The sequence below is a fragment of the Cupressus sempervirens genome, chromosome 6 (genome assembly GCF_028749045.1).
Source record: "Cupressus sempervirens isolate cs-2001-9-10 chromosome 6, ASM2874904v1, whole genome shotgun sequence".
Taxonomy (NCBI): domain Eukaryota; kingdom Viridiplantae; phylum Streptophyta; class Pinopsida; order Cupressales; family Cupressaceae; genus Cupressus; species Cupressus sempervirens.
In genome coordinates this window covers 329,280,621-329,298,527 of record NC_143123.1, presented here as the reverse complement: position 1 = coordinate 329,298,527, position 17,907 = coordinate 329,280,621, and the positions used below count along the sequence as shown (strand labels likewise).

At 34.6% G+C, this 17,907-nt stretch overlaps 1 protein-coding gene across 5 annotated transcripts in view; it reads left to right on the top strand.

Moving 5' to 3' along the window:
- Positions 1 to 17,907, top strand: part of LOC149552499 (calcium-transporting ATPase 5, plasma membrane-type-like) — a 325,070-nt gene that overhangs the window by 117,864 nt on the left and 189,299 nt on the right. For all 5 annotated transcript variants that reach the window (XR_016352944.1, XM_089788076.1, XM_089788075.1 and 2 more), the window contains exons 13-15: positions 12,350 to 12,433; positions 12,673 to 12,755; positions 12,880 to 12,958. Coding sequence is in view for 4 of the 5 variants with exons in the window: in XM_089788076.1 (XP_089644202.1) it covers positions 12,350 to 12,433; positions 12,673 to 12,755; positions 12,880 to 12,958 (246 nt within the window). In the remaining variant the exon portion in view is untranslated. The remainder of the gene's footprint in view (positions 1 to 12,349; positions 12,434 to 12,672; positions 12,756 to 12,879; positions 12,959 to 17,907) is intronic.

Below are 17,907 nucleotides of genomic sequence, written 5' to 3'. Positions count from 1 at the left end.
TTTGGCCACTAAAATAATAATAACTCCCAAGATACTAATCCTTTAAATATGTCATCTAAAACAAGAGTCACACCTATTATTTTCCCATGTGACCAAATGCACTTTCCTAAAATAGAAAGGGTCCCTCTCAATCATCACCAGACTTGCCATAAATAGTAGGTGCATGAAACTAAGGCCAAATGAAGTCCAATGTGAGTTAAACGAAGACAAAATTTTGACATACTGAATTGTGAAGAAGACAAAACCCTCCCATAGACAAGCCTCTGCCTCAAAAGACCCCCTATCCATAGTAATTAGCCTACAAGGATTACAATAATAGGCCAATCTCTCAAACTTTGATGTTGGCAAAAATGGGGATATTTCAAAATAAAATTTAGGTCAAAGTTACATCTTATCATAAATGAGCATTGATAGTTTCATCTATGCAAGTGTTCTTAGTCCACACAGAAGCACAAAATGTGATGTATGGCCTTCTCGCCATTTAATCATCATTAGAAGATAAACACAAGACATAAAAAAATAAGGATGAGGTGCTTTCCTGCCCAACCCCGAAGCTTTATATTCCCTTGGGATCCTCCCTAACACGTAGAATTCCCAACCCTATAATGCCCATGAGTCCCAACGCAATACAAAAGCAGGAGGTATCCAGTGCAGCCATGAATAGACTATTTTCCACATAAGTCTTGGTATATCTAATCAAGAAAATATATGCACGTAGCTTTGGACAAAGCATTTTAGTACTTGATTTATATTGGCAAGTAGAATGAAAGAGGAAAACATCACTTCTACCCTTTCTTGTCTGTCCACATTTGAAACCCATCACCGGAAGGTAAGTTCTCCAATCTCATGCATAGCAAGTAAGATTGTGAAAATTTCAATGCAAGAGGAAGAATGACATATTCTTCACTATCTACTCCCTTATATATTCTATCAAGGTTTCCACAAATGAACATGATAGAGAACATCACTTTACATCATAGACCTAGCAACATATAAACACACCCTAGCCACTTCGAGATCAAAATAAATCTCAATATTATGGTTCACAATTCTCAATTCAAGTCCAAAAAGTGGATTTCATATGAACGGGAATGTAATTGCATAAAGTATAATGCTGAAATTGAGATAAACATGCAATTGAAAGAAGTAACTAATTACTAATCAAGGTTTAGATCACATTGCATCAAGAGAAGTAGAAATTGGTTTGTACTATTCAAGTCTAGGCATTTGGATCTAGTGTAATCGTCACTCATTCTCTATTGAGAATGACCCTACTTGAATACAATAGGGCACTGTAAACCATCTCGTCCTGCCACCTGAACATCTTGGTGTTAGAGTTGTCAACTACATAGCCGGCTGAACTGCAAGTATCTCCCAATAGTCTATTTATCTGACTATGAGTTATTCCGACCTCTAGTGATCATAGCAGCATCATTTGTCACTAAATCAACCATGGTTAGGGATTTACGTGGAGACTATGTGCCTAGCCTTAACTAAGAGCTATGATATCATTGACCACACTTACTTTTTTCAGAGAAGGCAGTTATAATAGTTATTTAGATGTTCACATAGAAGAGTTTACTTGCTATAGCATATTAAAGAAGTATTCATTCTTTTCTCCATATTTGCTATCCTGGTTTTTGTGTCCTGCAAGACTTGGACTAGCAGGTCCGTGGGATTTTCAGGAATGGTCCCATTGGACACCTCATTCTCTACATTGTTTGCCATAGTGTTTGTTTCTTGAAATATACAATTGGTTCCTTTATCAATATCATGTTTTCATACATATGTTCAGGAAGAGAGAAGATATAATTGTTTGCTCAAAATAAATTGTACAAAATGCCATTTGTTCTCATTATTTATCAATAAACATAATAGAGATCTATTGCCATTGCATCCATATTTATCTACAAAATTTCTCCCTTTTCTAGGGGTACATAGATATGCTTTTTCAAAATCTTTTAAGGAAAACAAATTCCCTATTCTTGGGTATCCCGTCAATTTCCTTCCTTGGCCTTTTCCTGCCCTTTTCAAGGTACATGATGGATCATAAGTGGATTTGTTTGTTTGGAATTCCATGTTTGAATAAGTTTGTTTCTCATAATTGTATTTCTAGTAGGAGTCCACTTGACTCGATCCTTCATGATCTGAAGTAAGGCATGGGCTAGAGCTTCATCGTCCTTAGGTACAGTACAATAGGTGAAATCAATTTTTTGGCATGTTCTTAATCTGAAAGAAGAATATATGATGGCGGGGTTTCTTTCGATGAGTAATTCGGGTCTGCATCCTGTTTCCATTATATCTTTACATTTTCAGTTTTCTGAGCAAGACAATGATGAGCCTAGGATTCAGTGTCAAACCCAAAGATCTAATACCATATCTAATGAGCTATTTTTCCCATCTCTAATTAAACAATTATATATCAATGAAGGATACATTACTATTCATATTCACATGAATGAGAGACAGTTATAACAACTACTTTACACATTCACTTGAAAGAGTTTAATGAATTAACTAAATTCTTGTTAAGCAAAAGAAAAAACTTAATTAACTACTTGCAAAATGAATATCTATCTAAACAAAACTTTAGCTGAAATTGAAAATACATAAAGGTAAAATACCCAAGGAAAGAGGATGACGTGAATGCAGATCCTTCTGTATTGTGCAAGCCTTGTCTTCTAGTAGAGAGAAGTATTATCAGGGGCTTAACCTCCAAACTGCGAACCCTTAAGTATCCCTATACAATCTCAACTAAGAAAGGCCTTCCCTACCTGGGATTAGGCATGGAATACCCCTGTCCTTCCATTGAGCGTCTGGGTGTTAGAGTGTCGGCTAGAAAACCAACTAGGCTATGGAGTCCTTCCCATTAGCCCATCTATCCAACTGCTAGCAACCTTGACCTCTAGTGATCATAGTAGTAAGCATGCCACTAAAACTACCGCTCGACCTGACAACAAGAATAGTACCATTTGATCACCATGAGCTGATTTAGTCTATAATATTTGTTTAAGTTCATTGAGTGTTTATCTTACTTCTAAATGACTTTCTCTTATTTCATAGGTATAACTCATTGTTCATTTACTATCAGCTCACACTCTTCATCTCGACCTTGCTGGTCATCTTTGATGAATCTCAGTATGGTTGTCTATATCCTTGAACAATTATTGTATATCACAGCTAGTTACTTTTTGCGCAGCCTGGGCTTATGACATATATTTATATAATGATTTCATGTTATTTCTTATCAGTTTCCTTAATTCACTGAGTGCCTTCTCTTATCTTAGAGGCATATTGAAGATGCCCCTGTATAAGAATTGCACTGGGTTGGAGATCCTTCCAATTTTTATTTAATTTCTGAAAGAGTAATCATACCAATATGCAATAGATAACTTCAATCCTTATGCATGTTTTATGCAAATAAACTTATGTAAATAAGGCATTCAATTCAGAGCTAGCCTATCTAGCTTGATCTTTAATATCCATGTTTCTTTCAGAATTTCAATCTAGCATTTTCAAAGTCTTTTAATATAACAAAAATGGCAAGGAAAAACGTAGAAAGAATGCACGACCTAATAGAGGTATTATCAGCCTCAAGTGCTAATGAAAATCGGAATGCTTGGTATGCCTCCTTGCCTGTAGATTCTAGCAAACATTAGTATAAATGAATCATGGTTGAGGAGCAAGCTGATTATGTAAGAAATTAAAGGTTCAAACCCTCAATGCAGTAGGTGCAATTTTAGAAGAGGGCCAATAAGATATGAAATGCTATTGCCAGTATGGAACACATCATTGAAGGTGCAGTTTGCATCAAAGAGCTTATCTAATATGAAAAATGCTATTGCAAATATGGTGCATGGCACTGCTTGTGCAAATCACAATAGAGTTATATGAAAATGCTTTTGCAAGTATGGAGCATGGGACTATGAATGACATCTGCAGATGGTAGAAGAAATCACCAAAATAGCCAGCATATGCGAATGCCCCACTGATATATAATGGATTACGTAAAAGAGATTGCCTTCTTGTTCTCACAAGCATGCTCAATTACGGGCAAGATAAAGAAAGGTGGCAACATCATGAGTTTTGCTCAAGTGTCATCCAAAGAGAGGCAAGATAAATGACTAATATAATGGATAGGGCGCTTGGAAAAGAATATAAAAGGCCAATGATATGAGTTAATAATATTATTAAAAGATTGCCAAAGGTTGAAATAATAATAAAATATTGACATGAGATGGAAGTAATATTTTTACTCCTTATGCTTATCATAATGATACTTTATTAATATACATTACAATTGTTTTTAGTTAATTTCATGCTCAAGTGAAAACTTTTAATATCTTATTAAATGTGTCGACCCAGTTAGGTCATGATGATCACTTGGTATACCCTTGTTTGCCTAGTCCAGATTTTTCCTTTACCAAGGTGGTTTAGGACCCATACTTGTTAGTTCAATGGTAGGTGGCGCTCTCATGTCCTTTGCTTCTCTAGCAGTGCTTCCCCCCTTCGTTGTGTTCTTGCAAAAGAAGTTTATCAAGATAATAACATATTTCCAAATTGTTTGATCACAATCATTTGCCAAACATATAACGTCATAATGAAAATCATTATTCCAAGTTCCAATGAAATTATAACGAATAACCTACACTTCTATTTCACATGAAACCATAACGATCAACTCAACTTTGCGTGAAGTCACAACAACTATAAGGAATATTTTATAACTAAGCAAACATAAGGATGTAATAGATGGGAAAGTTGTTCTGAGTTTACATCTGGACATCATTGAGAAGGTTTTCAAAGTGCCAGAAACTCTAGAATGATTAAATCTGACAAAGGATAATTCACAACAAATGTGGAATGATAATAAGCTTGATTACATCAAAATTTCAAATGAAAAGTGGTTGATCAACAAGAGAATCAATTTCTCTAGATGGCCAAAGGTGATGCACAAAATTGACTTTTGTGAGGAAGTCAATGATATGATTACTGTGCTCAGGTGGATTTGTGGCCTCAAAGAATCTAACCATTTTGAACCACGGATGTACAAATTCATCTACCATATTCTAAACAAAAGAGTACACATCTATTGGGGAGAAATTATTAACACAACAATATGCAAGCAGCTAATCCATGCGAAGACTTCTTTCTCTCTTTTAACATGAATCCTTACCTAGTTTACATTGCTGCTAGTATGGTGACTCTTATGAGCAATAAACTCTTACTCAGAGAAAATACCATTGTAGTGATGCCTTCTATGGACATTTTAAATGACTTTGATAAGGAGCTGAAAAAGAAAAGAGCATCAAACGAGGCTTGGAAGAAGGTCAATTAGTATGGTTATTTATTCTTGCGATTCCCAACTTTTACATAAATGAGGGTTCGGTTCTTTCAAGGTGAACCTTACACTCTACAAAGTTATCCTACTGATAGAATCATCCTAATGGAACTAGCTAGGCAACTCATGATTGTACAAGCATATCAAAAAACCCAACATAAGCTAGGATTTGGGATCTCCCAAAATCCTTTACAAATTGTTAAGTATGCATTAACCACTGTTCCCAAGGCTAAGTGTATGGAGAATGAACTTCAGCTGAGCACACTGAAGAAGTTCGAATCTTGGGCTGGTTTTGATTATAGGGTAATGAATTAAAAAATGAACAGAACATTCACCCATGTTCTTCGCATGGAAGATGTTTGGATTGATCTCTGGGATGAAACAAAAGTAATCAAGATGCATTATTGTCGGCTCACCTTGCAACAAATAATAGATCTACACTTAGTCCCTATTCCAAAAGGGATTGAGGATGATGATATAATTTTGGATCCAGAATATCATAATAGTCAAATTGAGAAGCTCCCTCCTGCTCCTATCCAGTGGCATCAAAAGGAGTCAACTTCTATATTTGATAGATTTCAGTCCATTTTGATGAATACAAATACATGGCTGAAAGGTAGAGGTTTAAAAAGAATAAAGTTGAGAGTCGATGAGGATTGTAACCATTTTGGTCCAGTGGGTAGAAAATCACAAGTTGAAGGAAAAAAGAAAGATGGTTCCTCCACCTCAGAACTAGATAAATGACCCAAACTGTAAATCAAAGGAGGAAAGGCTATTGTTCAGGCTTCTCATGCTTCTCCGTTTTTACCGAAGACACAAAACTCAAATGAAGAAGAAGAGGTGGTTATTCTTTCAACTCCACAACATCCGAATGTTAAAGAATCACTATTCTAGATGAGACTTTTTTGTCTACTTTGGACATCAACATAGACTTATTTTCTACAATTTTTGCACCTACTATCCCAGTTTCAGAGGTAACAATGTAGCAGTGCCTATTTCTTTTGTGGCTCCATCTATTCTCACAACAGAGTAGTGTGAAAAGTTGTAAAATGTTTTCAAGACTTTCTCTTCTTTTCCTACTCTCATATGGAGACAACTTTCCCAACTTGATACCTAAGTTGTTGGGTTTGAAATGTTCATGGCAGAGCCATCTTGAAGAGTATGTATGACACCAGTTGTGCAGACAGATGCATGTGTAACAACAACAAAAATACAATCAGGATCTATGTCTGCAATTGCAACTATTCTAGTCTCCATCAACGACGATCTTAGCTTACCACATGGCTATGCAGTATTACTGTGATGACGAGAAAGATAGAACTTCCACTAGATGATCTTTTCCTAAAAGGAATAAATCAAAGCTTTCGGTAAAGAAAGCCAAGATTGTCTCACGAATTCTTGTTGATTCTGAGAAAGTTAAGTATGTTGAGATTGCAGAATCCTTGGTGGACAAACTACTTGAAGAACTTCACATTCTAGAGTACAAGTTCACAAAAATTGAATTTGGTAAATAGTCATGGTTGAAATGTCAAAAAGATACCTATGATGTAGTTTCTACTTTGTCTCGGCCTAATGATGAACTCTAGAAAAAGAAGAATCAGCTCAAACTTGAAAATACTTGTCTTCACGAGATTATTTGTCAACACTCTTCGTCTCATTTTGAACAGGTGTATAGGAGAGATGAAGTAGTTAGAAGTTGGTTCGAGAAAATCAGCACTGAAGTAGTTCAGGCCATAAGGGACAGATATAGAGTCCTTGGATGCATTAGAGGTATTGTCTTCAAGCTCAAAGATACACACTCTTTCTTCAATAATGAACTTAAGTCATTGGATGAAGACTTGAGTGTTTGGGATAAAATGTGAGAAGTGGACATGGATGTTTTAAGTACAAATGAAATCATCCCATCTCTAGACATGTTTCATGAATATCAATTGATAATGGTCGACAAGGGACAAGTAATAAGGGGCTAGTGACAAATGTGCAAGAAGCCCTCATAAACTATAATATTATCAAGACTAACATGGTGGACGACCTAGATTAGTTAGGATGTAAGAAATTTACCGGGGATAACAACATGATTGTAGAGGAGACCATAGTCTTAGACTTCACCTACAAAATCAACGTAGAATTTGAAGCAGGTGATTTTGGGATTCTTGGCATTAATAAATTTTCTATACAAATTTTCAGCAAATCACTTGTCTCAATTCATGAAAGCAGAGAACCAAAAATCGCAGCGATTCACGCAAGTCAGCAATGCTAAACATGTTAGGTAATTTTTGACAAGCCATTGAATTGGATCACCAATTTTTGCCCATGAATCACCATGAACTGCCATGAATCAACTCGAAAAATGGGGCAGCCGTAGTGGGCAACTTAAAAACTAAAAAAAAATACAACTTTTTTGAATAATTTTTTAAACATTTCTCCCTTTTATAACCCTAAAAGGCTTTCTATTTGTTGAGTATGGCAAAAAGAGAGGAAAAGTAAGAGATAGATTTGAGCTAGAGCTAGAGAAGCTAGACTTGTAATTTCATTTTATTTACAGATAGACAAAGTTTCACAGATCTTCATCTTACATACATTTATGATTTGACAACATTTATAATTCTATATATCTATGTTATATGATCCTATGTTTTCTATTTACTTAAGCTACATGTTACAATTTACATTTTATGTATGTGATGGATTTGTCATTTATGTTCTTTGTTTATGAAAGCTTCTAGTTGATGATGTTATAGTGCTTTAACTTTTTAAGTTATAACCAATAAAGGGTCCATGAAATAAGTTTTAAATCTTTAAAATCTCTAAATTTCAAGGGTTTTTTTCACTTCATCAATTCATAGCCGATTTGTAACAGATTCTTATCCAATTCAAGAGTCGAGTTGGCCTTGTCGATTCTGAGTTTTGGTCCTTTGCATCAAAGAGAACTAGGAGGCTATCAAAAGATGCAACACCACAGTTATCAAAGTGAATGCAGTAGTTCGAAATACAAAAACTCTCAATCCTGCAATCATTTGCAACTGCGTCACTAAGTTCAAAACCTTTTCTGATAATCTACAGGGTTGATTCATCATTTTCATCATTTTTGCTTTAGTTTGTCTTTTCATCCTTTTGCTTGTAGTCCCAAATATATGTTGTATGTAATTGATTTGCAAGCAATTGAATTGCACGTGCCTTCGACAATGTAATTGAATAAATGTTCTTTCCTTTTTGACTTTGTCAAGGTGGTTGAGTGTAATGTCTCCCATTTCTAGGTTGAACTTAATAAATAATAGTAATTAAAATAATGATAAATAAATACACAAATATTGTAATTTATTATTAAATATATTTATCAAATTGATATCATATAATATTATATCAATTGATATATAATGGTACTATGAAAATAGTATAATATAATATAACTAATTGTATTAGTAAAACAATAGAGAAGAATTCCTAAATTAATATATTATTCATAATAATAAATCTATTATTATTATAATCTGATTATTATAAACATATTAGTATGTAATATAATGCATAACATATACATTTAGTAATAAATCTTATTAGCCTATCTTAAATATATACTAACCAAACATTTTAATATGAAAAAAACCAATATCCAATATGCTAAATGTAGACTTATGAATAGTCACAACTTTTAGCCCAGACTTATATATTAGAGAGGAAGATTACATAGAATAGGGGGAAGCTATTATCAAGTACGAAGGAGATATATTTTGGAACTTAATAATTATATACGGAGAAACATATGCAGAAGAAGATGGAATAGACCAGGGATCATTGAATTAGGAACCCTATCCAACAATAATAGGGGGAGGAGAAAAGATATTAAAAAAAGATTGGAGAGCATATAAAAATGGAGAATACACAGTTGGCAACTTCAAAGATAAGAGCAGAGTCGGCATCCTATCCAGCAGATATAGGGATAGATCATATCACAAAAACATTAAGCAGAGAAATTATGATATTCACTGGAAATTCGTGAGGGCAGAAATTATCATCAAATCAGGACATAACATTACCTTTGCCATCAGATTGCTTATGAACATACTGATAGTAAAATGGTCCATGGAAAGAACTCCGAGAATTCAGAATATCACTTTTTATATAGAAGACAGATGGAAATCAAGTGAAGAAATAGAAACATCAGAACTCAACAAGCTTAATATTTGAAATCAACATTAGACTCAGAAGAGTATACACTGGCTATTAGGAAGCGACTGGAGATAGTAATTTATTCAAACATATAAGTGATTTCATATAACATTATTTTTTTGGAGAATCTCCAAATGAGAAATATCATCAAAGAGGACAAATAGATAATATTAGAAGAACAAATCACAGCAGGAAGAGAATGGAATGCATTTTCATATATTAGGACATCTCAATTGACATACATGAACACACAGTAATTCAAAGCCAATTATCAGAATAGCACCTTCATCAATTACTATCTTCATACAAGAAGACGTGTTATCGCAAAACATTGACAGACACTTGCATAAGTATTTTGGGAAGTGATTAAGAAGTTGGTAAGATCCATATATCATTTGTGTTTGAGGGAAGTATCCAATCAGCGGCTAGGAACGAGCAGTCAGAAAATAGAGATATACACAAGCCAAACACAGAGCAGCATAACAGAACATGATGCTTTCTGACTGATGCTGAAAAGAAAAGAAGTTAAAAAGGAGAGAAATTCACTGTGATCTCATATCACTTATAAAATATATATAGAGGATCTAGTTCATTCAATGGATATTAACAAGATACATATTTATCATATTCAACATTTACAAACATTGATGTGCAAGCTATTGATTGAGAGTAGTTTTTTTCCATTTTTTTATACAGAACTAAGGAATTTGTTCAAAACTCAAGTGATTGTAAAGAGGGATATTACATTGAGTTATCCCACCATATTCCCCTTTTTTCTCTCACTCCTTTGTCTATATAAGGGAGTGCCTTCCATTGTAAATATCATCTTTTTATATGCAAAACTTTGCAGAATTGTTGCAAGTATAACCGCGATTTATATATTTAAGTTTCAAAGAGAAGTGAATAGAAGAAGCAATTTGTTTCAAAACTATGTGTGCGAACGGTTGTGGAAGTGTAAATTGTAAGCTATGTCTACAATTTGTATTGCTTTTTTTAATTCATGTAATCTTGTTTATATTCAAAGCCTCCATAGAATCAGTTACTTTCAGCCTTTGCGCTGGAATAACTTAGAGATTTAGAGTTAGAAATTATCTATTCATGGAAGTCTGCGTTCTCCATTTGTAGAAACTCATCTTTGAAGGATTGTGTAGGAGTCCATGATCTCCCTATTCGTCCTTATAGCTTAGAAATTAGACATAGATCTTACCCAGTACGCTTACAATCAATCTGTGAGTTGATTTGAGTTTATTGGTATCACTGTTCCAATTTGAGATTGAAGTGCAGTTAGAGTTTCATTGTTCCCATTGCCTGTTTAATGAGTATTTGGATTCTTTCCTGATAAATGAGGAAACAATTTTGGTATCATCTCTTTTAGATTCTCTCAACTTCTTCCTTACCTTGAATTGGTCCAAGTAACAGTGAGAAAGGGGAGCCTTCCTTTTAAGCTTGGGAAGACTTTGTCTCACACATTGTGGCTGGAACTATTGTTTTGTGATAGAAGTTCTAAACACTGTAGGTTGCAAAATATTCACCCAATAGGCCTTAAATAAAAGTATGTGAGCACTTTTATTTCAATCTGTTGATGCCAAATGGGGTTGATAAAATTCTTCTGCACACATCTTATCCTAAGAATTCCTTTTTGGCAGAACACTTCTTATTTAGGAACTCTTTTTGGCAGAACACTTCTTATTTAGGAACTCTTTATTGTTGAAACCTTGCGATCTTATGAAATGACATAATCATATTGAGTAAATAAGCGTTTAAGTGTTTGATTTGATCAGTTAGTAATTGTATGTGGCTGTAAGGAATATTCTCCCAAATGTTATGTATCTCACAAAAATCCAACTATATTGTTTATATTAGGGCCCTCATCCTAGTATTGTGAAAAGGGATCATCCAGAGCAAGGACATCACTAAAGGGATCATCCAAACTACTCTTCCTGTGTGGCAGTCATTTGCGACAAAGTAATACAAATACTAATTTTAAGCATTTCTTATCTAGTGCTATGCACGTAACAGTGGTATTGCAGAGATGATGTTTACCATATGGAAAGTCATAAGACATGCATGATATCATATCATTTAATCTATATTTATCATATGATCAGGTATTGGAGCTGGAAGCCACTGAACTGCTTTGTTCTTAGGCAAACATTAAGAAGTTAAGTTCTAGTTGATATCTAGAATCTTGGTCTTTGTTTGAAGCAATGTTGGCTTGACAAATGAATGAGGTCAAATATTGTTTACCATAAATGATGACATGGGAGGAGATATTTTTAGCCTGCTAAGTTACTGAATCGAGAATGGGAATAGGCATGGGTACGTGGGTACAAAACATGCTGTTAAAACAATATTTTCGGGGAGTTGGGTACTTTTTCGGTGCACTCATACAAATATATATATATATATATATATATATATTGTATGTATGTATGAGTAGATACATACACACACATATATATGTTCAGCTAAAAAATAGAATTAAGTTTCAAATTTTGAAACATATAATTCTACTTTAAATTCAGGTTTTTGTATCAAAAAGATCAAGCCAGAATCTCATGGTAAATAAATATAGAGTTTGCTAATCAGCAGTTCAGGCTTTAAAAATATCTATAAGATCAAATCAGAATCACTAAACATAGCCGCATTTTAAAGCACAAATCCCAGATGTGTACCCACAGGAGATCTGTTTCAGAATCCAATTCCGGTACATTTCGTACCCGGAATTGCCATAAAAAGTACCATGATTCAGCAACTTAGCTTTCAGGTGTTTTGTTTAAGAGCCTTGATTGTAACAAATGTTTATACTTTATGCTAGTATCAAATTCTTTTGAGCAGGTGACAGGTGTTGGCTTGAACACTGAATGGGGTCAAATAATGGCTGCTATAACTGAAGATACAGGAGAGGAAACTCCTTTGCAGGTGTCTTGTTTTAACCATTTGATTTTAGACTTGATGTGACTTGTACTGGCTGCAATTTTGTGAATCTATCATCTATCCATATAATGCTAGAACTTTTCCAAAATATAAATATGATTATTTTGTCTTAATATCAAATTCTTTCTTTTGACTAAAATATATATGATTTTGCTAGTGCTTGTTAATTTCCTGCAGTAATATTGATAATAATATTATTCAAATCTCTATCATAACTGTGTTAGGTTCGTTTAAATGGAACTGCTACTTTCATCGGGAAGGTTGGATTAATTGTTGCAGCTCTAGTTTTTGTTGTGCTTTTCATACGGTGAGCTGATAAAAACTTAATCAAATTGTTTTGTTGTTGAATTATTATACGTTATCTTTGGCTATTGCTAAAAAAGACTTTATTTGAAAACAAGCATCTTTTTATGTGTTCGGTTTATGTGCAGCTACTTTACTGACGAGTACAGCAAAAGCAAAAAAGCAAGTGAAGTAGCATCAAGCTTGTCACAGATCTTTGCCATTGCTGTGAGTATTATTTATTTTCTCATGATATTCATTATGACATAACAAACCACTCTTGAACATTATTAATTCTTTCACATGAAGAGTAGAGCATATTCTTTTTGTTGTCATTAAATTCTAATATAAATCAAGAAATGTGCTTGTTATGATCGATTATTAGAATATTGCTTGAATGCAATGTTTGGAAATTTCATATTTTGAGGATATATTTAGAAATTTTCATGCGAGGAAATTCATCTACCATAGAAGAAAATTTAGGATGAGCTCTATGTGTGAGGGAATACAAATAATTGTTTCTCCACCAGCTTCTCTGATCCATCAACAATCAAGACTCTATATAGAGTTCACTATAATAGTATAATGTTAATTAAAATACTTTTCTACTTGTTTATGCACATGGCAGTTCATACGAGGATTAAATGTTTCTTATCAATAATTAATCATCTGATGAATTCCTCTTTTGCATCTGTAAAGATATTGCATATGGAAGTCATATGTCATGAATTTAGCTGTTTCCTATTTTGTCCATTCGGAAGAATTTTTGACTTGTCACAAAATATTTTGTGGTTAGCAATTATCCAAGCCACAATGAAAGCAGGAAATCCGAAATGATGAAGGGTAGTTTGAAAGGTTTGAGTGAAGAAGAATTTCGTTGGAAACAATGGGAAGAATGTGACAAACATTATGAAAAAAGGCTCAGATTAACTGGCAGCAATAATTAGAATAAGTGTCTAAGTACTAAGAAGCCCAACTAAAGTCAAAATTGCTATGTAGATGAATTCTTGCATATGATGGATAGCCTTTTCGGTGGCAGTGACAGTGACCAGGAAAGGTGTCTTAAGAGAAGAGTGGAGTGGCATAAGTAACCGTAGGGATGTAGTGTCCTCCAAATTAGATCCAATTTTTTTTTTTTCATTGGATGACAATATAACTTGCAGAGAAAAGCCACTGCTTTGCTTCCCGGTTCAAGTTAACATCAAAAGAATTCTAGGCACAGTCATATGCATCAACAGAGAGATAGAATATTACCTCTTTCCATGGATTTACTATGCTTATACATGAATGTAGTTATAGTTTTCAGTTTGAAATGTGAAGCTCTACATGTCACAAGGCCACAAGTGTGACCTGTCTGGCATGAAAGATGATTGCTAGTTGCCAACAATCCTCATCTCTGGCATGGTTTTTCTGTGATTACATGCGTCTGGGTGAGTTATGTCTGCCAGACATGCTTTTAACAGTTTTGCAGGGCGGAATTGCTAGTGGAAGGCAATGGTAGTTCATGCATCTGGGGCGATTTGATGAGGTTTATTTGGACTTTCACTGGGTGCAGCTATCTTACTGTGGTACAATAAACTCTATTGGAGGTGTGGCTGTAGCACAGATGTTTAGTGTTGAAAACTCATTGTAAGTTGATTTTTCTCCCAAGCTCAGGGACGACATATACCAAAGTAATTGTGATCCTTGCACACAGCACCCCCCCTTTTCTAGGTGTTTAAGTCTGCAAATCTGAGTAAAGTATCACTGAACGATGAGATTAGTTGGTGATGCCTTTATCTGGGAAATAACAGAGGTAAATTACTTTAACTACTTGATTTAACGGGATGCAAATCATGTACACAAATGTATAACTTTAACCTGTCTTTGATGGTCACAACTCTCTTTGAATTCTGTCTATTCTTATATACGAACTGCTATTATCTTCTTTTCAATTGACTATGCAAATGCATTCATTACTGGTCATTGAAGTTTGTGAATCTTGTAAGTTACATACGTGAGATTACCATTAGTCTGCTATCAAACAGCAGCAGATGGGTGTACACTACATGGGGACTGTTGTGAAGAAGTTCATTTGCTTTCTTTTTTTACCTAGTGTAGACTTATTTGCTTGAAACGAAAAGCTTTGACAGGAGGTAGTAAGACTCTCTCTCTCCTGTCGTTTCTAACTTGTTCCCAGTATATTTAGGTATACCTTTTTCCCTTATGCATTCTTTCAAGGATATTGGGTTTTTGAGAAGGTTAGTAGCAAGGTGAAGTGGCTAGTACTTTCTTTCCATACTAGCAAGTTTTTGAGTTTTTCAGAATGTCATCTTTTCATATGGTTTAAGTTATTCTTCCTGTTTGCTTTTGTAATGTTCCTGTCATAAAATAAATAATTAATCAAACCTTGTTAATGGGCCGATTGATTTAGTATATTCTCAAACCAATTTTTATTTAATTGTTTTCGCAGGTAGGTGTGGTCGTTGTCTATCTTTGTAAACCCTTAGAAGGTTGCCTCGACAAGTATTTAAGCACAAAATGTAGGTAGTAGTTGGTATGTGATTTTGGATTATTTCTTTTTCTTGCGAAATCCTGTGGGAGTTCTGGATTGTTCGCCACTTCAGAAGTGAAAGATCTTCCCTATTTGGCTCTTGCGGTTTCAGTAGGATTCAACCCTCACCCTATTCCATCTATGTATTACTTTGCTTGGATTTGGCAAATTGGAGCACCATCTTTTTTGTAGACATATATATATATATATATATATATATATATATATATATATATATATATATATATATATATATATATATATATATATATATATATATATATATATATATATATATATATATATATATATATATATATATATATATATATATATATATATATATATATATATTGTATTAATTGTCTTAGCATTAAGTAACGTAATTGATGGATGTATTACTTTGGTAATTAGTGTAGCTCAATTCCACACTTTGTATGGCTTGCCCATCTACTCGCTTGTAGGGCTTATTCATTCCTCTTGCCCCATGGTTTCCACCCACATACCGTACGACATTACACCAATTTCTCATGGCTCCAACTCACTATCATATGGACATAGTCCGTACAACTCGTCATAACATTGTACGACTTCCTAAATCAATCATACAGCCTCTCTGTGTTGCATCCGTATGATCTCTCTGTGGCTTCCATACAGGCACCATGTGTTGCATCCATATGATCTCTCTGTTGCTTCTGCACGGACACCCAAATGCTATCGTACGACCTCTTTGCTAAACTGTCATGTCCCCTTTTCAAATAATTAAAAATAATAATCTTTTCTAAGGCAGGCAGGCCCAAAAAAGGTGAAGTTTCGGAAAAAGGGGATAATCTTTGGAAGCTAATGGACTAATAAATGAAAATTATTATTAAAATATGTTTCATTAACCCCTCTTGGACGTGAGTTAGGATTATGCTCTCTTTTAGGGGGTTTGGAGGCATTTTGGGCTCATTCCAGAACTTGATTTTTGCTCATTCTTTGTTATTCTTCAGAGGCTGCCAAACCTGTGGAGAAGGAGACCCAAGAACGGGAGTTTGCAGCTTTCTAGGAAGGCTAAGGACGGGAGTTTGAAGCCATTCCATGTGCATGCTCATATAGAGTTTGCCTTTGTGCTGAACAGTGCAGATTTGTGGATTTTCGGGTGTGTTTTTTGTATGAGTTTGGTGTTTTCAGTTGAGTATTTCATATCAGTTTGGGTTGCTGCTGTATTTTAGACTTTAAGATGTTAAAATAGAGCTGAATATATGTATTGGGACGTGATTAAACTTCTGAGATAGATTATTAGTGTGTTTGTGGTGTTTCCGGGCATTTTTGTGTTAATTTCGGGAGCCCGATGAGTATAGTTTTTGTCCTACATTTGTGAACTGTTGTGTAAAGGCTATACAGATCTGGAAATGTCATTTTGTAGGCTTTCATGCTGCTGAAATTTCTGTAAAAATGTCCATTTTCAGATTTATTAATAATTTGTGAAGTTGTGAAGCTTTTGGCACTATTTCGGTCATACCCGATTTGGGTTTTCTTGAGAAACTTGGTGGATCTTTGTGATATTAGTTGTTTGGTTTTGAAAATCTGATTAGAGGTTGGAAATATCATACAAAATCAGTAAAGGGACATTTTAGTGGTATCAGAGCCATGATCTTGCCAGCCTGAGGGTTTGTAGAAGTTTGCATGTCAGTTTTGACAACTACCTAGATCTTGCATGTCAGTTTTGACAACTACCCAGATCTTGCATGTCAGTTTTGATAACTACCCAAATCTTGCATGTCATAATTTATGGTTGCATGTTGCTTCCAATCAGCTGGATGTCGAAATTTATGGTTGCATTCTACTTTTAATCATTTGCATGTTAGTTCTTGGTGAATTTGGTGGTTGCATGTTGCTTCTAATCAGCTGCATGTCAAAATTTATGGTTGCATGCAACTAAGTGAAAGAGAAAAGAGATATTTACAGCGAGAAAAGAATAAAGAAATTTTGATCAAACCTCCAGTTGAAAGTAAAAGTACAAAATCCAAGGAAGGGAAAAGTATGGCTGATCCAGATGAGATGGCAAAGAAATTCTTCCAAGACATCCAAAATACTCAGAAGCAAACAATGGATAGTTTGGCAGAAACTAGAGAGGCTTTGCGAATATTGACAGAAAAACTACAAGGAGTTGCATCTATTAATGAGAAAGGGAGCACTTCAGAGGAGCCAAGAAATCTAAAATCCACACCATCTAAATCAACCAAAACTATTTTCTTGCCTGCAGATGAGCCATCAGTACCAAATCCAGCCATTAATCCTGTGGAAGAGGTTACAGGTAACTTGATTACATTAAGAGCTACTTACAATGGCTTAGATGATGACTTTCGTAGTTCGGTTCCTTTTAGAGAATATGTGGATATGATGAACACTTTGATGCCCAAGAAAGAGTACAGAAGGGAGCATGACATAAGTGGAAGAGAGCTCAAAAATAAAATAAGCAAGTTTATAGCACCTACTTTTGATGGAACAAATAAAATTTCAGCTAGAGCATGGCTACAAAAATTACAGACCTTCTTCACACTTAACCCCATGAAGGAGAGTGATGCTGTTCAAATTGCAAGTCTACACTTGGAAAATGTAGCCTATGATTGGTGGTATCATGGAATGACTACTCAAGGTC